Here is a 21,984-nt window from a genome sequence, read left to right as displayed (position 1 = left end):
TTCAAATGCCACTCCGGTCTGGTGGTAAAGAGAAGATGTGCTGCATCTCCTTTTCGAAGATGTGAATTTCACTCTTGTTACTCACAAAATTTGGGATTCATTTTTAAGTAGAAATGTGAAGAAAAAAGATAGATATAGGGCTCTCTGCTGCTCTAAACAAACTAATGACTAAAGCTGACTATGAAAGGCACACAAGTAGTTTAGTTTCCAACAGTGGTGAACACGGCTACAGAAAGATGTTTGACCTTTATTTTGACAACGTGGGTTTTCAGACCACACATGCCTGCTTGAATACTGCACTCAGATGATTCATGCATGCCTGATTTTTTCTCTTTTTTTTAATTTTTTAACCACTCGCCTCATACACCTGTGCAGGCTGGCTCCACACTGCTGCAGTCTCTCACCTCTGCGCCAGCAACACCTGGAGCAGCAACCTGGAGAGTGAGATCAAACCGGCTGAGTGGATGGTGGATGTGGAGTGGGCGGGTGGGGGGGGAGTGAAGATGGGAGAGTTTGGCCCCTGCGCCTTTAAGACTGCATGTGGTCCACATCTCGCTGCTCCCATGGCAGGCTCTGTAGGTGCACGCGTTCAAAGTTTGACTGGGGAATAGAGGGAAGAGCGGAGACCGCAGCAGCGGCGGCAGCAGCAGCAGCAGCAGCATCGCCCCGTCGGGAAACAGAAACACACACAACTGAACATCTGAGAAGAGAGAGAGGAGAGAGGAAGGACCGCAGCTCGCCGGGGAGTGTCCGACTCTGGCGAAAAGAACAAAGGCACAGATGACTGAGCGGATTTTCGCTTTCTAAATGGAAAACACAAGGAGGTTCATTTAAGTCAGTGTTCGCTAAACGGAGGGACTCCCCCCGGCCCCCCCGGCGGCTGCAGCCTCCCCCCTCTCAGCCATGCCGCTTGTATTCCGCACACTGTTGTTCGGCTTTGTAACGCTGCTGGTTGTGCTTTTGATAATTGATGATATTGCAGAAGTGGAGGAAGAAACTGCGTAAGTATCCCGCCGTGATTTATCCACGCAGTGTGTGTGAGAGAGGGAGAGGGAGGGAGAGATGATGCCCATTGTTTTCTTACCCAGCAGGTTATTTCCTTCAGGCTTTCTCAGAAGATTTGAGGTGCGATGTGTGATGTGAGGGGAGGGAAAAGGGGGCTGACTGAGTGGAATAAACGAGTTTATTTGAATTGAAATGAAGTTCGGAGTTTGGGGTGCCGGAGTGTGCGCGGTTTGTTTTCTACATTTGTAACACTTGGGTGCAGCAGGAGCAGCTGTTCCTACAGCAGCCCGCCTGCCTGGGTCTCCAAGGATTAGGCTATTTGTCTTGCAGCAGGCTGCATGCGGGATAGGATACATTTACACTATAAGAGAGAGGGGGGAGAGAAAGAGAGAAGGGGGAAGCGTGTGTGTGTGTGTGTGTAAGAGAGACAAAAGAGGTGAAGGGGCAAAAGAACGACAAAAAAAGAGGGTCTCCTCTATATATTTTTCTTCTTTTCATTTTCAGAGTTTGAAATGTTGCCGCAGGATTCCTCCAAGTCACACACACTCGCGTTTGACCTGCAAGAAGATCCATTCTTAATTTAGCATGAAAAACATGCAGGTTCCAAAAAAGAAAAGAAAAAAAATCCAACCAGACCTCAGCAGGGCTACATCCTCCTCTGCTTCTCTTCATAATCATCACATAGATGGAAAGACGCCCTGTTACCTGAATGGCAAAAAAAACAACAACCAAAAAACAAAAACTCACTTTTAAAGAAAAAAATTCTACGTCTCTATGCAGCTTTTGTCTTCTTGCATTTCTCCCCTTTGAGCAAGAACATTTTGTTTTGAAAGCAATTACCCGGCTGTGGCTCACATTGTAATGAGGTCACATTGGTTTGTGATTTGCCGTGGGAGAAGCACCAGAACCAATTCCACTCCTGCATAAAATTCAAGCTAATATGATTATAACAATATATTTAAAGGCCACCGGGATTGTAAAACGAATGAAAGGAGCCCCGGTAGCACTCCGGTGTTTCACTTCTTCACTCCTATATTTAAAGTCGTCTATTAGATGTGACCAAGGTCACGATTGCAAAATTGCTCGAAGCTTAACAATCTGAATGCATATACAATATATTTACTGTAAATGCATTTTGCCTGATGCATTCAACACCCTTGTAAAGCGATCGCTCTTTTCCTCCATGAAAAGAAAATCTTCTTTTCAGTATAATGGGGCCCCATTAAGGCCACATTTCCCCTCATTACATCAGCAAATGGGTCCACAGTGAAGTTCTCTAAAAATGCCTTGATGTGTGCTTTTCACCTTTATTCTGTCTTGTAAGAGTGATGTACAGTACGCCTGCTGCTGGATACAGCTCAGTGTAAGAATCTACACCGCAGTAAGTGATTCATAATTCAATCTAAACCTTTTTTTTCCCACTCAGAAATATTGGACATTCAAAGAAGATGAACTTGCACCAGCTCATCCCCAAACCACACAGGTCTGAAATCTTATCTACTCAGACACACAAACACACACACACACACACACACACAGCTGTAGAACACCAGTGGGTAGCTAAATGGCCTCTCTGGGTAATTTTCGCTTGCTATTGGTCACTGAATCCTTTACAGCTATGATGCCACAGTGAGTCAGTCACAGTGAGCGTCTCATTAGTTTTTTTTAAGGCGAGACACAGCCGCTATAAATACCCATCAAAGTATGTGTGTGTATGTGCGTTTGTGTGGTATCCATGTGACAATGCAAACATCTGCCATGTGAGCAAAGCTGGATTTAACTTTAAGGAAACTGCAGTATTTCGCCGAACAGTTATTGTTCATGTCAAGGAGGTCCTTTTTTGGAGCAGTGGCTGAATGAATCAGATACTTAAGTAGAAGTAATATTATCTGTACCTACATATAGCCTGCCGCAAGTCCTTAAGAATCTGAAGCAGTATTTGTGCTCACCAGACACTTCATTAGGTACACCTTTTTACTGTTGGGTTGGACCACTCTCTTGCTTCAAGAGTGACTTAATTCTTTGTAGCACAGATTCAGCAACATGCTGGAAACATTCCTCAGAGATTTTGGTCCATATTGACTTGATAACATCACATATTAGCTGGAGACTTGTCAGGTGCACATCAGTGTTGCGAATCTCCTGTCCCTGCAAAGGTACTGTATTGGATTGGGATAGAGTGACTGTGGGTGCTGTGTGTATACAGTGAACTCACTGACATGTTCACAAAAACAGTTTGAGATGATTTGAGCTTTGTGATGTGTTGCGTTATCTTGCTGGAAGCAGTCATCAACAGATGGGTCCACTGTGGTTGTAAAGGGATTCACATGCTTACCAACAATACTCAGCCATTAGTATTGTTGGTACATATTAGTCCAGAGTATGCCAAGATATAATCCCCCACACCATTTCGCCACCGCTGGCTGCCTGAACCATTGATACAAGGCAGGATCGATCCATGTTCTCGTGTTGTTCGTGCCAAATTCTGACCCTACCGTCCAAATGTCGAAGCAAATCAAGACTCATCACACCAGACAACGTTTTCCCAGTCTTCTGTTGAGTCCATGTGAACTGTAGCTTCAGTTTTCTGTTATTGGCTGAGAGGAGTCCCACAGGTGTGGTCTTCTGCTGCCATAGCACATCAATTTTAAGGTTCACCATGTTTAATATTTAGAGATGCTCTTGTTTGTACTTTGCTTTTAAAGGTGGTGATTTGATTTACTTTTGCCTCCATGTCAGCTGGAAGCAGACAAGAAGGCAACAGACCATTGTCCTTTGACCTTTGACATCAACGATGCTTTTTCTCTTCTTTGGACCATTCTCTATAAACTGTAAAGGTGGTTGCATGGGAAAATCCTAGTATATCAGCAGAATCTGAAATATTCAGATCCCATCTGGCACCAACAACTACGCTTTTTCAAAATAACTTAAATTACATTTTTTTCTCATTCTGATGTTCAGTTTGAACTTCAGCAGGGTGTCTTGTCTGGATGCCTAAATGGATACCATGTGATTGGCTGTTTAGATATTTGCATTAATGAGAAGTTGAACAGGTGTCCCTATCAAAATGGCCAGTGATAGAGCAGCCCCATCAGATGTCATGTTCCAGTTCAAATTTTCATCTTAAGTTGGACCTATCTTACTTTTCCTCATTTTCTGGGCTTACTGATGGTAGATGCTCCTATTAAAAATGGCGAAATTTTCAAATAATGGAGCCGGCATGGGAATAACTAAAAATGCCATATGTGAAAAATTCAGGCTTCAGTGTATTAAAAAGGTTCACTTTCATATGTTATTTCCTCCTACTGGCTCTCTATTAGGTCACAAAGAGGGGATAGCCCTAATCGGCAATCTGCTGTTTAAACCTTCTGTTTGCAAGTGGCAACCAATCAGAAATAAGTTGGGTTAAAGGAAGAGGAAGTGAAACTAAATTTCACACATAGAAGATGAACCAAGGGACTGGAAAAGAGCAAAGCCGGTAATAAACAAAGCATGGAGTCATTTGTTGAATCTAGTTTTCTTGTACCGTAACTCTACCTTGGTACACTCAGATTCACATATTTTTCTTGGTTACATTCTATACAGCATCTCTGTTTTTAGTCTGTTCGGAGAAGGAAAAGCTTGACATAACAGCCTTTAGATTTAGCAATGAATGGGGCAAATTCTAGCAATACATGGAGGAGATAACAGGCATAATTTTTTTGGACTGTGTGTTGGTAACACAACTTTTTCTTATCATTTAGAAAAGCTGCAGTACATGTAAACCCCACTGCTTTGACAACAGCAAGCGCGGACACATATCGTCACCGTCCAATCTACAATAACACTGCCAAACACTCGTCAAACAGCTGGACTTTCAATAAGACCCTCTCCCACCTCATCAGGTATTTTTATCACCCTCCACAATTATCTCCACAAGGTTTTACACTTCGCTGTAGACGGGCGGTCATAATTGGCGCATATTTTCTCTTTTCACAGGAAAAACATTCTGAGATTCCTCGACCCGGAGAGAGACATCTCGATTCTGAAGGGCACGCTGAAACCGGGAGATATCATCCACTATGTTTTTGATCGCCACAGTACCACAAACATCTCAGAAAATCTCTACCGTCTCTTGCCAACCGTATCCCCCATGAAAAACCAGCATTACAGGCGCTGTGCCATCGTGGGCAACTCCGGGATCCTTCTGAACAGCAGCTGTGGGCCTGAGATCGACTCTCATGACTTTGTTATCAGGTAACATGGGTGATTTAAGTCTTAGAAGCCTTTTGCTTGAAATAAATCATAAAACACAGCAGTTAAAATGGACTATAATTGAAATAGATTGGTGCATTAAGTTTTAGGCTTGTCTTATCTCCTGCACTGAGTGTATAATTCATATTAGTATGATAATCGATAGCTGGTGGCCACACGGCTGGAAATATTTTAATTGCGCATTTGAAAAAGCTGTCAAAGCCTCTCTGATGGCTTAAATTTGGGAGCCAACTGTCAAGTTGAGAGCTGTTAGATGAACGATTATACATGAAATTGACATTTTGAACAGCCTTTGCATTCAGCGGTAAGACGTTGTGCTTTTCAGAGAAACACCAGTGTTCTCCTGGGCCCTGCTCTCATTTAGCAGAGCGCGCTGTTTGCGAAGCCATCGGCCAGGTCTGTTTGTGTTTGGGTGCAAGCTCGCGAGTCCCTGAGTGGGTTATGTATCACCATTCATACCTGCCACCAGAGGTAAAGAAAAAAAAGCCTGTCAAGGCTGTATTATATTTGGCAGATGGAAAAAAAAAAAAGAAAAGTGTTCTGGTTTAAATTATCTTTGGAGTTAGGCATGATCGAACAGAACCGCCCAACCTGCACACTCTCAGAAATCAGTGTTGTTAGAATTAGAGCAGCACCTCACTGCGCTGGTTGATCGATAGCTCAAAGTCTTGCACACCTTTCACGAGTGGATTCTGTTGTATGCCTGTCTGTCTTGTATCTTGTGCTGCCGTGTTACCCTGGTGAGAAGAGGTCATGATTTCTAGACTCCCTCAGCATCATGATAATGCCAGGCGATGGCAGTAATGGTCAGCTGAAGTCACAGAACAGGAAATGTGTCATTTTGAGAAGCGGAGGAATTCGCTTCTGTGCTCACATATCCGATCGGCAGATAATGTTGCAGCTAAATATAGTTCCCTGCCCTTCGCTCGGTTCCCACAAAGTAGGTTGACAGCGTTCGGGGTACATAGATTGCTTCAGCTCATCATGCACCATCTGTTCTTTGCAGTGGGTACATTAGCTGCTGTGGACAGCGACAGCAACCAAAATGATGACAGAGGTCAGTAATTTGCACCAGAGGTACACTTCAACTGTGAGAGACAGAATGTGAAAAAAAAATCCATGAATCCACATGGTAGGATTTGTAAAGGATTTATTCATAAATTAGGGTGGAAAATAAGTATTTGGTCACCTCAAACAAGGAAAATCTCCGGCTCTCACAGACCTGTAACGTCTTCTGTAAGAAGCTTTTCTGTCCCCCACTCGTTACCTGTATGAATGGCACCTGTTTGAACTCATCATCTGTATAAAAGACACCTGTCCACAGCCTCAAACAGTCAGACTCCAAACTCCGCCATGGCCAAGACCAAAGAGCTTTCGAAGGACACCAGGAAAAGTATTGTAGACCTGCACCAGACTGGGAAGAGTGAATCTACAATAGGCAAGCAGCTTGGTGTGAAAAAATCAACTGTGGGAGCAATCATCAGAAAATGGAAGACATACAAGACCACTGATAATCTCCCTCGATCTGGGGCTCCACGCAAGATCTCATCCCGTGGGGTCAAAATGATCATGAGAACGGTGAGCAAAGATCCCAGAACCACACGGGGGGACCTGGTGAATGACCTGCAGAGAGCTGGGACCAAAGTAACAAAGGTCACCATCAGTAACACACTACAACGGCAGGGAATCAAATCCCGCAGTGCCAGACGTGTTCCGCTGCTGAAGCCAGTGCATGTCCAGGCCCGTCTGAAGTTTGCCAGAGAGCACATGGATGATACAGCAGAGGATTGGGAGAATGTCATGTGGTCAGATGAAACCAAAGTAGAACTTTTTGGTATAAACTCAACTCGTCGTGTTTGGAGGATGAAGAATACTGAGTTGCATCCCAAGAACACCATACCTACTGTGAAGCATGGGGGTGGAAACATCATGCTATGGGGCTGTTTTTCTGCCAAGGGGACAGGACGACTGATCCGTGTTAAGGACAGAATGAATGGGGCCATGTATCGTGAGATACTGATGGAAGGAGGTTTTGGCTCCTTCCATCAGTGAGAACTTTGAAGATGAAACGAGGCTGGGTCTTCCAACATGACAATGATCCAAAACACACCGCCCGGGCAACAAAGGAGTGGCTCCGTAAGAAGCATTTGAAAGTCCTGGAGTGGCCTAGCCAGTCTCCAGACCTCAACCCCATAGAAAATCTGTGGCGGGAGTTGAAAGTCTGTGTTGCTCGGCGACAGCCCCAAAACATCACTGCTCTCGAGAAGATCTGCATGGAGGAATGGGCCAAAATACCAGCTACTGTGTGTGCAAACCTGGTAAAGACCTATAGTAAACGTTTGACCTCTGTTATTGCCAACAAAGGTTATGTTACAAAGTATTGAGTTGTATTTTTGTTATTGACCAAATACTTATTTTCCACCCTGATCTACGAATAAATTCTTTACAAATCCTACCATGTGGATTCATGGATTTTTTTTTCACATTCTGTCTCTCACAGTTGAAGTGTACCTCTGGTGCAAATTACTGACCTCTGTCATCATTTTAGGTGGGGGAACTTGCACAATCGGTGGCTGACTAAATATTTTTTTGCCCCACTGTAAATGGAAACAAGCAAAGTCACAGTGGATACTAAGTGAAACAACTGAATTAAAATTTAAAAAGATAAGCAAAAGCTGGGACAGGCAGCTCTAGTTAAACTATGGCTTTTATATAAAACTTGTCATTAATCTTTAGTTAAGAATCACTGCACTGAATTTTGATTCTTTTTACACTGATGTTTCAGATGATGAAAGTTTGACTGAAAGTAAAGAAGTCCTGGTAATTTATCATTGAAAATATGAACAAACCCCGCAGATCTGAAGTGCTCAGACTAAACAAACACTGTAATCAGTGTGTAGATAAGAGAATAAAAACGTATTAACAACAAGGCCTCCTGATGTCTCCTCCCTGCCTACAGAATGGAGATGTTTCGCTGTGAGGATAATTACCAGCTTTGTGTTTTTCTGACATTTACTTTCAGGCGGAGACTAACATCAATGAAGAAAATGCCACCCTGCTTTCCTGCTGAATTTCACCTTTACTTCTGCTCTGTTTCACTCTTCAGACTTTGGGTGGTGGTGGGGGAAACAGATGGTTGCTAAATTACGTGGAAAAAATAAACGAATAAACAAAAGCTTCTCGTCAAGGTTTCACGATGAGATGATCGAACAGCTTCCACCATTTGCTTAATGCAACCCGTCAGTTATCCACCTGTGTTTCATTAATCAGAACCACATAGGGAGGTGAAAGTTACTTAAAAGTTGCCTTCATAGAGGATATCAGAGCTTTAACTGTAACATAAAGGTGGAAAGTTTTGACTTTCTTTACTTTTGTATACTTGTAAAAGCCTTACACATCATTAGCGAACCATATATTTGATTCATTTGTGTAAATCCTAGGTGTTTAATAGAGTATTTCCCCATGTTAAAACTGAACGCTCTTTGCTTTAAGGTGTAACCTGGCACCGGTGGAGGAATACTTTCAGGACGTGGGATGGCGGACCAACTTGGTGACCATGAACCCGTCAGTAGTGCAGCGAGCCTTCCAGGACCTGGTCACCAATGAGTGGAAGGAACGCTTCTTACGGCGTCTTCAAAGCCTCAGCGGCAGCGTGTTGTGGATCCCAGCCTTCATGGCCAAGGGCGGAGAGGAGCGCGTGGAGTGGGCACTGCGTCTCATCCTGCTGCACACCGTAGACATACGCACCGCCTTTCCATCGCTGCGCCTTCTCCATGCCGTCAGAGGGTAAGATGCTCAAGCACAGACTTATAAGAACACCTGTGAGCAGCACACTCAAAGGGGCTGACGAAGCCAATCTGCAGCCCAGGTGGCTATTTTTAAGCACAGCTGATCACCGGGGGCAGTCGGTGAGATAAAGCTACTCTGCCTTTCTCCACTCAAGGGCCCACCTATCAAATTTACCTAAAAGGGAAACTGTTATGCTCATTTTTCAGCCCTATAGTTTTATTCTGGGTCTCTGACTGAGTAGCTTTGCATGACTCACAGTTCCAAGAATGACTTATTTTGGTTAAACGTCCCTCCCCACTGTGCAGCCTTTAGTTGATCTTCTATTTGTAACAAGTCATTTTAGCTAACTCCATTTAAGCCAACTTACTGCTTAAACTGTCAGTGCTTTTGTCTTTGGGAAAGCCAAATTGAGTATTATTTTGGACAATAACTTCTTTCTAATAATTTGAGGACTCTCGGTCTGTCCGTCCATCTGTTCTCCAACTGTTCTTTCAATCCACTTCAAATTTTGCAGGGGTATTAGTGGGGCCCCTGGCTGAGTGCAGTGCCCAGTTTGATGTCATTTGAATGAACGGCTCACAAGATTTTGACTAAAAGAGTGACAGCTGTGCTGTGCCGTTATCGTTCTGTGCTTCACTTTTGCCTCTCAGCCCTAAGTTTAGGATCACAGCTAACTGCCAAACACTAACCTGAACCTAATTCTAATTTTAACCCTAAGCTTAGTCTTAACCCTCAAAAAGGGCCTTGAAATTTGAAAGCATGACAGAAAAGTGCCAACTTTTAAAAAATGTAATTAAAAAAAAATCGCACGAAGACAGCTGAACAAGTATGAACGACATTTCTTTGTTTACACTTTTATCTCATTGTATGTGTTTGCTTTCCTGAAACGGTCTGTCTGTTCTGCACAGGGCTGTTTTAAACGGGCACCATCGCACTCATTTGTTCGGTTGCTGTCTCCTTTTATAGCTGTCCTCTTTTCAAGTCTGCAGCTTTAGGATCGCCTGCTTGTGACACATTTATGGGACACTTGTAAATTGTGGAAACTCGGGGAAAAAAGGGAGGAAAAGAAATGGGTTTCTTTTTCCCGAAATGAGCACTGTGACAAAAAAATAAGGAAAATATAAAATAGGCCCACTTTATATATAAAATACCAATTTAACCCTGGATACAATGTGATGGGGTCAATTTGGGAAATGTACTTCTTTCACATGGGCAGATGTTGCTTCAGGTCTAGTCTTGTCTGATGTCATGTCAGGTAAGAAGCATTTAGCTTAGTGTGAATATCTTGAGGAAAGGAAAGGAAAAGTACTAGCCTGGTCTCTTTGGCTCAAGTTGAATGTTTGCATATGCTGCTTAGTTCTGTCCAACAGTGCTGCACCCGCACAATGCTCAATGCTTGCTTTGAGGGCAGGGTGCATGAGAGGATTCAGTACAAGTCCACAAGGACACGCACGGTGTTTAAGTCCATCTCCTTGTGCACACTTTCCACTAAAGCTGCTTGAGCACAGAGGGAAGTTAAAAATTCTCTAGAAATTGAGTGCTGTGTCTGCCCACCATGCTTGGGAAAGGCTTTTCCATAGTGCTTAGCACGCATGGTAATCAACATGGACCAGTCTTTAAGCAGCTGCTGTACTTCACAGCAAAGATACCGTGGCTAAAAAGTGTGAGAGTCACCCAGCATTTCGTAATCATCCACAGGAGCTCTGTGTGGTTTGATTAGATGGTCCTGCCCAGTTACAGCTGGGAGAGGTTAACCTGCATCATCACTCCAAAATGAAACCACAATATCATCCTCATGGTGAAATCAAAAGAAAAGTCACGGGGTCAGAGGTGGTGCTGGACCAAAATATAATATGACATTTCCATTGAGTCACAGCGCTCCCACCATTTGACTCTATCTTGGTTAAAAAAAAAGCAGGGAGCAGCGAGTCCTGCACCCGACACCGTGACATTGCCAGGCAACCAGCAGAGATGCTGCATTAAAAAGCTGTGTGGACTGACCTCATGGTGTTCATAAAGTCAATCTTTCGACTTGATTCTCTGCAAGAAAGCAAACACACACATTTCACAATTCAGCGTCACGCTGAGGCTTCACTGATGAGGCGAAGTCAAAATCTCGGTGATCACATGTTCCCGTCAGCTCTTTAGCCTGATTTATACGAGCTTGTGAAAAGATCAGTTTGCCTAATTATTTGCAAATGTTGTTGATTTGTTCCTTCTGCTGCTTTTTCCGGAGCTCCTGCATAGCTCAGATAATAGGAAAAGCTGCTGCGCTGTGGTTTAATGTGTTGTGTTTAGTGCATTTGGTTAATCATGTTATAAATTCCATTTATTATCATTACTGTTATCTTTTTTTATTTAACAGCTTGTCAGTGATTTTTTTTTAAGAAGTCCTCTTTACACTGATGTCAAATGTCCTAAAGTGCATTTGGACATTTATAAAAATCCCTCTCTGCTATTGTTTGTGTGTCCTCGCCTCTGTTATCATTAGCACACTCTGCCCTGGTTCTTTCCTGCCTCGTTAAAAGCCTAACAACCACCGCTGGTCGGTGACCAAATTATGCGATTTTCTATGCTCCAACTCACTCTCGGTATTGCAAAGAGGTACAACCAGCCATGATTTTTCTTGTTTACAGACCGTAAGAAACAGTCTTTGCCCTAAATCGATAGTCGTGCCTGATAAATGGTCCCCTGACCTTTCCTTGGAAAAGCTGAACTTTAAATCGTGCTAGTTTGCAGTAGAGAATAAATCTTATGTGCTCATATTCACCGCAACCAAATCTCAAATCTCACCTCGGATGATGCCACTGATAATTAAACCCTGTTCTCCTGCCCACTGTTTGTCCTGCACGGCTCATGAGCTGAGTGGGAGGTTACTGCTGCTGCATCTCAACACGAGCTTCCACATTAACTATAGAGGGTGTTAGAGGAGAGGCTGTTGTGGCCTCAAGGCTGGGCAAATGGGCCAGTGACTGGAAAGGAAAATGAAGCTGATGCAAGCGAACGTGTGACCATCTGTCCCCGAAGCTGCTCCCAAGGGGAGCGTGTGGCACGTCACTGTCACAGGAGCTGCTAGTCACCTCAGGTAGAGAAAATAGTCGTGCAGAGCAGCTGTGGCGTCTGCAGCTTTTGTTAAAAAGGCTCACGCAGTGAAAAGAACGTACAGTCTGTGCTGCTCAGCAACACTCTGCAAAAAAGTAAAACATAAAAAAATCGTCCACCTAAATATTTTTGATTTCATGTCAAATTCAGCAGCCAGGAGTTACTGCAGTTCTGCAACTGCAGTGAAAAAATCCAACTCTCGACAGATAGAAGTCATTTTCTTTCACAAAATTAAAAATCCCATTTCCTACAGCTTCAACCAATCACCAGTGGAAAACTCAAAGGTAAAAGAGAGAGAGGGAAGAAAGCAGCCAGTCATCACGTTTGAAAGACTGAAATTATTAAACCAACTGACCTACAGAAGACTTTAGGAATATGCGAGACAGTTGTGAGGCCAGTGTGTTGTTGTTTACATCAGAAAGGTGTCGGTCAAACTCTCTATTTTTGCTTGTGTCGCGCAGGATTCAACTCCTCCTCTTACTGAAGGAGAAAAGTGGTTCTTCCCAGTGAATGCAGAGCTCACTGTGTACCCAGAAAAGAGTTATGGACACCTTCATTGCTCATCCTTTTGTTCTGGTTCTGTCCGAGTGTCTCCTGTTTTGTCCCTGAATGTCTTATCTTACAGCTCTGTCTCTGTCTGCATCTGCAGGTACTGGCTGACGAACAACGTCCACATCAAACGTCCGACCACCGGCCTCCTCATGTACACAATGGCCACTCGCTTCTGCGAGGAGATCCACCTTTACGGCTTTTGGCCCTTTTCGCTCGACCCGCAAGGCAAACCGGTTAAATACCACTACTACGACACCCTCAAATATGAGTACACCTCCAGCTCGAGTCCTCACACCATGCCTTTGGAGTTCAGGACCCTGAGCACGTTGCACAGACAGGGGGCGCTACGGCTCCACACTGGGGTTTGTGGCATCCAGCAGAGACCACAGAAAGATCTCCAGAGCAAATAGCAGAAGGTTCTGCGGCAAGCAGACTTGAATACGAGCAGTTTTTCTCGTTGCTAGCACTTTTATGAGACTTGAATTAACTTATTTTCAACAGCTGGAATGAACAATTTTTCTATTTCAAGCTCAAAGAGTGACCAACTCCACCCTCAGGCCTGAGGTCTCTCCACAAGCACATCTTTTTTTGCGTGTCTGTATGTGTGTTGATTAAATAAATTAATGAATATAATTTCATTTTTATATTCTAAATTAAAAGTAGCTGACATCCCACAAGTGTTAAAAGTTAATAAGGCTGGCTCTGAAATTCATATTCCAACTTTGCGATGACAAGACTCAATTTAGGGGTGTTTTGTGAGCTGTTAAATTACTGGTTCGCTTGTTGAGCCACAAGATGGAAGCACTTAATAATCAGGAAGAATGATGATAGAGGAAAAAAGGGGACCAACATTTCTTTTTAAAACACTTTGAAATGGAATCTCTTAAACGCTTTCTATGACATAACCTTACTTTAATGTTAGAAGGTTAATAACAAGCAAAAACTCAAACCTCCAATAAACCAGAGCCACCGTCTAATAAAGTTAGGTTACCTTGAGAACCAAATCAAGAAAGGAAGGCGTGAGCATAATGGAGGAGTGTACCAGCTGTTCACATACGAATGTTTACTCAGACTTTGCCAACGGTAAACCCACTTTGTAAACTTTCCTCAAACAGCACCAGCCCTGTTTCCTCACCGGAGGGTGAGACGGTAGCTGGATGTTTGTACTAAGAAGAGGTTTACTTTTTGAGATGAATGTATTCGTTGGCTTCCTTACAAACCTGGGAACAAGCAAGCTCCATAATGTGCTTTTAAATTAACATTAAGTCGCAATCAGCAACTATTTCAGTGAAATATCACTGAGAGGACCCCGAGCTGGACATCTGTATGCCTTTATTCATGTGGAGCAAGGGTTCTCAAGGTTTTTATGACCAATGTAGGGAGAGGAGGTCTGCACACATCACAAACACTGGAAATGTGTGTGACGTGTCTGTTATTTGTGTTTTTAATTGACTTTTCGCGACACTTAATATGTTCAGTGTTGCATTTCTTGACACCAGCTATATATGTCAGTGGTAGAAAGGTTTAGTCTGCTATAATGGCTGTAACACAGATATGTGCTGCTACACTCACTGGCCACTTTGTTAGGCACAGCTGTTCAACTGGTTGTTAATGCAAATATCTCATCAACCAATCATGAGGCAGCAGTGCATTTGGGAATGTTGGCAAATGTGGTCAAGATGACCTGCTTAGGTTTGAACTGAGCATCAAAATAGGGAAGAAAGGGGATTTAAGTGACTCTGAATGTGTCAGACAGGCTGGTCTGAGTATTTCACAATCTGCTGATCTGCTCGGATTTTCCCACACAACCATCTGTAGGGTTCACAGAGAATGGCCTGATAAAGAGAGGAGCTCACTGGATCGTGAGCAGCAGTTCTTTGGGTGGAAATGCCTTGTTGATGTCAGAGGTCAGAGGAGCATGGCTAGACTGCTTTAAGCTGACTCAAATTATTGTTACAACCCAGGTATGCAGAAGAGCTTCTCTGAACACACAACACGTTGCACCGTGAAGCAGACGGGGCACAGCGACAGGAGACCACAACGGGTGGTCGTGGAATGTTTCCAGCACATATCCCATAAAGCATTAAGGCAGCTTACTAGCAAGGTAACCTAATGAAGTGGCCAGTGAGTGTAAAGAATAGTTTGATGTGTGGATTAGTTAAATATAAACTAGTGCATTTCTTTCTTTGTTGCCCTGAAAGACCTCGTAACATGTTACCAAGAGCTGCTACGGGCTCACAGGTCACACTTTAAGAAATATGGAGGTAGAGTGATGTGTTCATTTTTCTTGTAGAGCATGTTTGGAATTAGTATTAAACCAATATAATAGTTTGATACATAGTATTGTGCCTATAATAAATCAATTCCACCAGTCCCTAAGTGGACCATCCCCATGCCCAGACACTATAAAAGGTTTTATTTGGCTGTGAGTTCTTTAACCTAGTTATCAGTTTAAAATAAAAACAGAGTATGCAAAAAACGTCTTGTCGTAGGCCTCTGGTCAGGATAGAAACTCCTTTTTATGTACATTTTAAGGCCAGTAGTAGACTGGCTTTTCAAACGGGAACATCTTAACACAAGATTAAATTGTATTTTTGTACTTCGAGGATCCACCTCATCAAAAGGGGTTTTGTTTTGGGCTTTTTTTTTTTTTTTTTTTTTTTGGAGTTATCTCGATGTTGAGATTTTGGCCAAGAAGCTCTGGGTATTTTTCTGTAACAATATGCCTCTGTTATAGAAAATTAAAGGAAGCATTTGAAATATTCCAAGAGCTCCATAGCTAAACAAATAGCCTCTCATGCGCTCTCAGCCATGTGATTTGTCCACAAAAAGTGTTGTTTTGACAGGATGCGCCTGTTGACTTGCATGTCGACCTTATTACGCCGCCAATTAAGTTAAGAATAGACATGAAAGTTGTACTAGAGACGTCAGCAGTCTGAAGCAATGAAAGGTTTATTTGTGTGAGCTTGTCTGACTTTGGCAAAAAATAGAAACGGTTTGTGACCAACGCTATTAAGTTAATTAACCCAGAATGTGGAGTTTGCCACAGATGAGAAAAACTTTCTCACACATGTTCCCTGCTCTGAAGATTGTACAGTTTTTATCTTGCTCCCCCCCCCCCCCCGTACCCTGTTAACATCTGTTTAATGTGCAAATTACAGCAAACTAATACTCGCTTTTGCACGTTTGTCTTGTGTTAATGGATACAGTTTGAGCATATTCCAGTCTTTTTGTTCGTTTTTATGATCCTCAGTGTGACTCACTGATGCTTAACGTGTGCATTTATGACAACGTGAATGTACTTTTCTGTGGCAAAAAAATACACAAAATTTTTCCTTGACACTTCAAAGGAAGCGGGTTTATTTCAGTGGCTTTTCAAATAAATGGAAACTGAGGAAACAGACAGGGCTACACGCACATCTGTGTCAGAAACCAAGCAGGGGCTTGTTTACTATAAACTTTTAAAACAGTTCCACTTGTAATTTTTTTTTCTTTTTTGTTTTTGGGTAAAATGCGGAATCATGGAAATTAGTTTCACCGCCACAGCTTTAATTTCTCTTTACGAGCGACCATGTGCAGCAGATGATTCGGTGAAGTTTTTCCATCATTTCACACAACTCCAGCCAAGAAAAAGAAAAAAAAAAACTTTGACAAAGGTTGGCATCTTTGTCTGAGCAGGCACAAACACATTGATCTGCAGCTTTCTGCACAAACAGTTAAAGACACGGGACAGAAGAGAAAAAGTGGAAAACAGTAAATAACAGCAGCCAGCTTGAGGAATATTACAGAACATCATATTTCAAAAAATTCAGTATGTTTACAAGTTTGATTCACATATGATTCAATGAATGATTCTGTCAAGACAATAAACACATCCAGCTTTACCCAAAATTCCAAAAACACTTTATTTCAGACAGGCGTGGGGAGAGAAAGAAAACGATAAATTGATTGTGCAAGTTTGGTCACGGCAGTCTTTTTATTTTCTTATTAAACCGAGGATGGAGGTCATTTGGAAACAGCTGCACCTGCAGGCCACAGTGCACTATCAGATAACAGTTTGGATTAAAAGAGAAGGTCACAGACGGCAACCGCGCGACCGTGTGCTGCAGAAAAGCTCATCTGTGTCTGTTCTGCCTCGCTCCTCAAACAATGTAATTATCGTTATTGGGCAGACGGAGACGTGAGGGTCTTGTGATCTCCTCTGCTTTTCCTTTCATTCACTGTGAATAAAACTTTAGGTAGATAATCGTAATTTAATTTTTTTTAATATGAGTTTTTAATATAGTGGTTTAGTATTTATAAAAAGTAACAATCACTTCCCCAAATGTCAAAAGTGGCCTTTAATACAATCATAGCCCAGGAAAATTTCTTCTTTTATGAGAAGAAGTCAGTTAGCCATTAGTGAATATTACAGTGAGGGACTTTAATTTGTTAGCTCGTATAAAGAATATCAAATTTGGGGATATTTTTAAAGCGAGCAACTGGACTTTGACCCTGAAAAGTCAAACTTTAACTTGGCCTTGAAAGTAAGATACTGGGCGCATGTTAATCACTGTGGCAGCATGACCGCAGTCTCCACAGGCAGCGCCGATCCTGCTCAGCGGTTCCTTTTTTAAGGATTAAGCGTGTTTCAGCGCACTCGATAACAGCAGATTCACATTCATAGCAAACTGGTATATACTCCATAAATATGACACAAAGTCTTTGCGCTTCGAGTCAAATCTGATAACCTTAAAGGTCAACGTCAGCTGTGATAGCAGCGAAACAGGAATGTCTGAAAGAATACACGGTAAAATATATATATATATATATATATGTAGCGTATGCTCACTCCTGACCGGAAAGCCTTTAACAGTATATACGCACAACAAAGTGGTTAGTACATATAGGTAATATTTGGTTTTGGTTAAAAAAATATCAATTAAATTTTACAGTTGAAGAAAGTACTCTTGGTAAATGACTACTTTACGCATTAGGCGATGATCTGTAGTGACCACCATGTATTTATTTAGTTATTTAAAGTGTGATTAACCCTGGATTACGGACATGGCTTCAAAGCAGACATTCGCTGAAAGACTTTTGGAGCCTCCTTATCTCTAACATTAGAAATAACCTGGGAGATTATTTGGCTCACGTGATAGAAGCTTTAGGAAAGCAGCGAACAGTAATGTCAAAACACCATTTAACCACAGATACAAGCCATGCACTGACAGCATTAAGTTGCTGATATGGTAAGACTTGGAAATGCGCGCGCGCGCGCACACACACACACACACACCCCAAAAAATACAGGAAATCACTTGTACTTGTCCCGGGCCAAGTGGGAGTCATCAGCTCAAACACGCTGACGTCCACGCCGGTATTCACCTGCAAAGCAGAAACTTAGAGTTACTTAACGAGCACACAGTGAGGAGGAAGTGTGTTTGCCCGTCAAGAGTCCTGTCTGACTTGGAAGTCAGGAATGTCAATTAAACAAGGCGTCCCTTTGAGGAAGTGACTGTGTGAACAATGGAAAGCACGGAAGGGTGAGACCTAAAGTCAACAGTGCATTAGAATTAAAGTAGTGTGTTTCTTTAGGATGACCAAAGCTGGTCAGACACACAGTTTTTAATCAAGCTTTGTACTTAAAAAAAAAAAAAAAAAAAACTTCCGGGACGGCTGGTAAATTTGCCGTTGTGCAAAATTTCACAGTCAAAACCAAAGTGCAATCTTGCATAAGCAAATCAGGGTTTCAGCATTTTATGACTGTAATAGTAAAGATTAAGGCGCCTGAGGAAAACGTATCAGTGTTTTAAAATCTACATTAACCTTACATTTGCTGTGTAAGAACCTGTACAAAGAAACTTATGATCTGTCTTCAAGGCCATCATTTTTAGTACTCATGGCTTCTCATGGTCAGCATCTCATCCACATCTACATTTTCTCTTCTCTGATACACGTAGAACATTCTCAGTACATGAGGCTCTCGTGTTTTCTTTCTTCTCTGCTTATGTGACCAGTAGAAATTGAAGAAAAGGAGTTTTTCCTCTGGTTCTGCTTGGAATATGATGAATGTAACATGATGAACTTGTCATTGCTTAAGTGATCCAAAAGAAATAAAAACAAAACAAACCAACCTGTATTTGACATCGAAAAGGGTTGAGTCATCCTCTTCATCGTTTTCTTCATTGAGAGGCGCCATCTCGACGCGCTCTGCAGGTGTAGTGATAATATCATACTTCCGAGTCTTCCTGATTCTTCTGCCAGATCTGCGAGAAAAGACAACAGTCACACATGAGGTGAGCAAGAGAATTAAAACTTTGCCTTTTGGACCACAAAGCCTACAACCTGAAGTTGTAATCTTCCTTTAGTTCTGCCATATGAAGTGTGTTAAAGTGCTCAGACTGGCCCAAAAAGTGGGGCAAATATTATTTCAATATGGTGATAATCAGTTGCTTAAGTAAGCGCCAACCTCCCAAAGAAGAAGTTCCAGTTTGACTGCAAAGGAAAATAGCAACTAGCAGAATTAGATCTGACCTGGATCTTACACTGTTTTTATTTACATCAACTTCTTAAATGCTAGGGACTAAAAAAAACCTCACTGATTAATTAGAAATATGATCAACAGTTTGACTGCAAAGGAAAATAGCAACTAGCAGAATTAGATCTGACCTGGATGAGCCCGAAAATAAACTGTGCAATCAGAGAAATGTAAACAGAGTAACAATGTAGCCCACTTCACTAGATTCAAGGCTTACGGGCACATAAAACGACTACATAAGGCAGTATGACGCTAAACTTATCAGTGCCTAGAAATCCCCGTAAGATGAGAATCAACAGGCCCAGACCCTTCTCCATCACATCACACGGGGACAAATCAACCACACGCAAATGTATAAACAATCCTGCTCTCATAATGTCTGCATGACTTTTACAGCTTCACAACCGTTGCAACGATTGCTTTGTTTTTTCTGCGCCAACCTGCCTACCTGACCACTTTGATGACCAGGCACGTGATGAGAGCAGCTGTTAACACGCAGATGAAAATAACAATGTTTTTCAGGGTCGGAAGATACGTCATTAGAGATGAAATCCGGGATCCCACGGCAGCATCCGTGGCATTGTTAGTCAGTGAATCTTGACTGATGACGGATGATGATGATGTTGAATTTAAGTGCGTCGCAGATGAAGGAGTGAGCAATAGTTCGCCGCTGACCCCCCAAAGAGCCGCGGCAATAAAGGTTAAGGCCAGGTTATGAGCCACCATTGTCCTGAAATAATAAAAACGCAAGCGGGATACTGCCCGTAGTTTCTCCCGAAATAGATGAGCGGCGACAGCAGCTGTCACATTATAGAGAATCCGCTTATCGGTGTCAGATTTGGTTGTTTACACAATAAAGCCAGAGGGAGAGATGCGCAGACATTTCTCTACACGTCCAAGCTGTCCTCAAAGCTGCGCTTCCCCCGTCGTAACTTGCATTTGATCCCAAAACGTGTTCCTCTCGAGGGGAGCTACAGCGATCCCTTCCTGACTGTACGAGGACTTCGCGCAGAGAAGGGGATTATCCGCCTCCGGAAGAGCTCTGCAGGCTGACCCGCTGTTCCCGGTGCTGAAGAAGAGCATTATGTGGGCTTGTGCTGCGTTCAAGCTAATCGTGTAATTTCAACAACTTCGTGCGATTGGGGGAAAATTATGCTGGCAACTTTAGTTTGACCTGTTAGTAGCTTACCTTAATAAAAAACAAATAAAAAAAAAAGCTCATAAAATACAAGAGACATATCAAAGAAATGTGCAGGTCCAATTTCATGGATTTCCTTTCAACACGGCTCATATTTTGAATCATTAGAAGTTATTAGAAGTGTGGACGAGACTTTCCTTAGCTGACAGAAACAACGCCTGGTGTAGTTTTATGTTGCTGTGGCCCATCTACTTCACAGTTCAAGATACTGGCTACTGATATGGTTTCAGTGTTAATAGATAACAGCTTTTAAATGTATTTGATTTTTAGAAAATGGTCATTTTTAGTCATCAGCGTTTAAAGAGCTATTGAAGGAAATTAAAAAACAGTTTATTCTGTCCCATCCAAAGCTACTTTTCTTGGTATTTTACAGTGTTTTCATTTATTTATATGTGATTTTAGAACAACATATGAATTTCTGTTCATGTGCACACGTTTATGGCTCCATGAAATGTGGTTTTCATTGTTACCAGACCACCTGCACACAAACAGTTAAATAGGGTGGGGTAAACATTTATGTCCAAGTTTAAGCAAAAACACATACCATAATTTCTTCACAGTGAAATTTTCCTGATAGCTGTAATCAAAATTCAACATTATGTAAGTAGTATAAAAATTAATCTAAGAATAAATGCAATCTCAACTTGTCTGCAGGTATGTAGTCAACGTAAAGTCCTGGACAATTTTACTTTATCATTACTCTCTGACACGGTTCATAGGTGGAAGAGTATCCTGACTTCTTCAAGCACATTTAAAGGTCGATTGGTAGTTCCCAAATTTCCGACTGTACTGAAGGCAGCCCTTTTCCCTTCTAACGGTGGGCCGTAGCATACGCAATTTTACAAGGGCAGCAGACACCGGGTTCACGACCGCAAATTCCTGGGAATCTTGACCAGAAAATACCTAGAAGTCAGTGGGTCAGTGATAACCACTGACAACCACATCAGTAAGGATTAAAAAAATGACTAAATCAGTGTCTTTGGGTCTGTCTTAAAATAGATGCAAATAATGATCCCCCTCCCCAAAAAATAAAAATAAATAAATAAAAAATTACGTCTTTAACCAGAATTATTGTAAGAAAAACAAAAAAACGAAGAAGCGATATTTACAAGTTATTTTTACATGGGTTGCCTGTAACTGAGAGTAAGGAAGGAACTTAAAACTACAGTAGATGTAGACATCAGACCACAGACAAACCTGTGGGGACTCCCTGTGTATGAAAACAAAGACAAAAGCTAGTCTCATTTTGTGTGTGTGTGTGGTGTGTTTAATTATTTCTGTACTTTTGTACATTTCCCTTACTAGAACTCTTTAATCTGAACAAGGTCCACCAGATGGCAGCACCAAATAATAATAGAGCAAGCATTTTCTCCTCAGATGAGGTTTCAACATGCAGCACACTCTGTTTAGCGAAAACCTCGAGAATCAGAGGCATTTTGAAGCAAACAATCCATTTAGTGGTTGACTCTTTTTTCATATTTAAAGACGTATTTTATGACGTAAGATCTAACACGGATTTGTACGCAAATTACAATAATGTCAGAGGAGCTTAAGTGAACCACAA

At 42.1% G+C, this 21,984-nt stretch overlaps 2 protein-coding genes across 2 annotated transcripts; one reads left to right on the top strand and one right to left on the bottom strand.

The window, feature by feature from the left end:
• Positions 1 to 586: 586 nt before the first annotated feature.
• Positions 587 to 16,103, top strand: st8sia2 (ST8 alpha-N-acetyl-neuraminide alpha-2,8-sialyltransferase 2). The gene is made up of 6 exons (XM_086298600.1): positions 587 to 1,001; positions 2,432 to 2,488; positions 4,749 to 4,889; positions 4,984 to 5,241; positions 8,752 to 9,045; positions 12,800 to 16,103. Exons 1-6 carry the CDS (start codon positions 904 to 906, stop codon positions 13,110 to 13,112), a joined length of 1,161 nt encoding a protein of 386 aa, XP_086154726.1. The 5' UTR covers positions 587 to 903; the 3' UTR covers positions 13,113 to 16,103.
• Positions 15,955 to 20,290, bottom strand: fam174b (family with sequence similarity 174 member B). Its single transcript, XM_086298601.1, has 3 exons — positions 19,671 to 20,290; positions 18,819 to 18,950; positions 15,955 to 18,069 (listed from the first exon to the last, which is right to left on the bottom strand). The coding sequence occupies exons 1-3, from the start codon at positions 19,946 to 19,948 to the stop codon at positions 18,066 to 18,068; spliced, it is 414 nt and encodes a 137-aa protein (XP_086154727.1). The 5' UTR covers positions 19,949 to 20,290; the 3' UTR covers positions 15,955 to 18,065.
• Between the last annotated feature and the right edge of the window lie 1,694 nt (positions 20,291 to 21,984).

The sequence above is a fragment of the Aulonocara sp. 'chitande type north' Nkhata Bay genome, linkage group LG7 (genome assembly GCF_057382095.1).
Source record: "Aulonocara sp. 'chitande type north' Nkhata Bay isolate Kocher_YH1m ecotype deep benthic linkage group LG7, A_spYH_male_GT1.1, whole genome shotgun sequence".
NCBI classification, from domain to species: Eukaryota; Metazoa; Chordata; class Actinopteri; order Cichliformes; family Cichlidae; genus Aulonocara; species Aulonocara sp. 'chitande type north' Nkhata Bay.
The sequence above is the reverse complement of the archived record's forward strand: the minus strand, read 5'-3'. Positions and strand labels throughout refer to the sequence as shown.

What these genes read in the sequence shown, in the direction of transcription:
- st8sia2 (XM_086298600.1), top strand. Translation starts at nt 904, where the DNA reads ATGCCGCTTGTATTCCGCACACTGTTGTTCGGCTTTGTAACGCTGCTG. An exon ending in ACCCTCTCCCACCTCATCAG is followed by an intron (nt 4,890 to 4,983) that starts GTATTTTTATCA and finishes CTCTTTTCACAG; the next exon opens with GAAAAACATTCTGAGATTCC. An exon ending in TCTCATGACTTTGTTATCAG is followed by an intron (nt 5,242 to 8,751) that starts GTAACATGGGTG and finishes CTTTGCTTTAAG; the next exon opens with GTGTAACCTGGCACCGGTGG.
- fam174b (XM_086298601.1), bottom strand. Translation starts at nt 19,948, where the DNA reads ATGGTGGCTCATAACCTGGCCTTAACCTTTATTGCCGCGGCTCTTTGG. An exon ending in CTGGTCATCAAAGTGGTCAG is followed by an intron (nt 18,951 to 19,670) that starts GTAGGCAGGTTG and finishes CTTTTCTCGCAG; the next exon opens with ATCTGGCAGAAGAATCAGGA.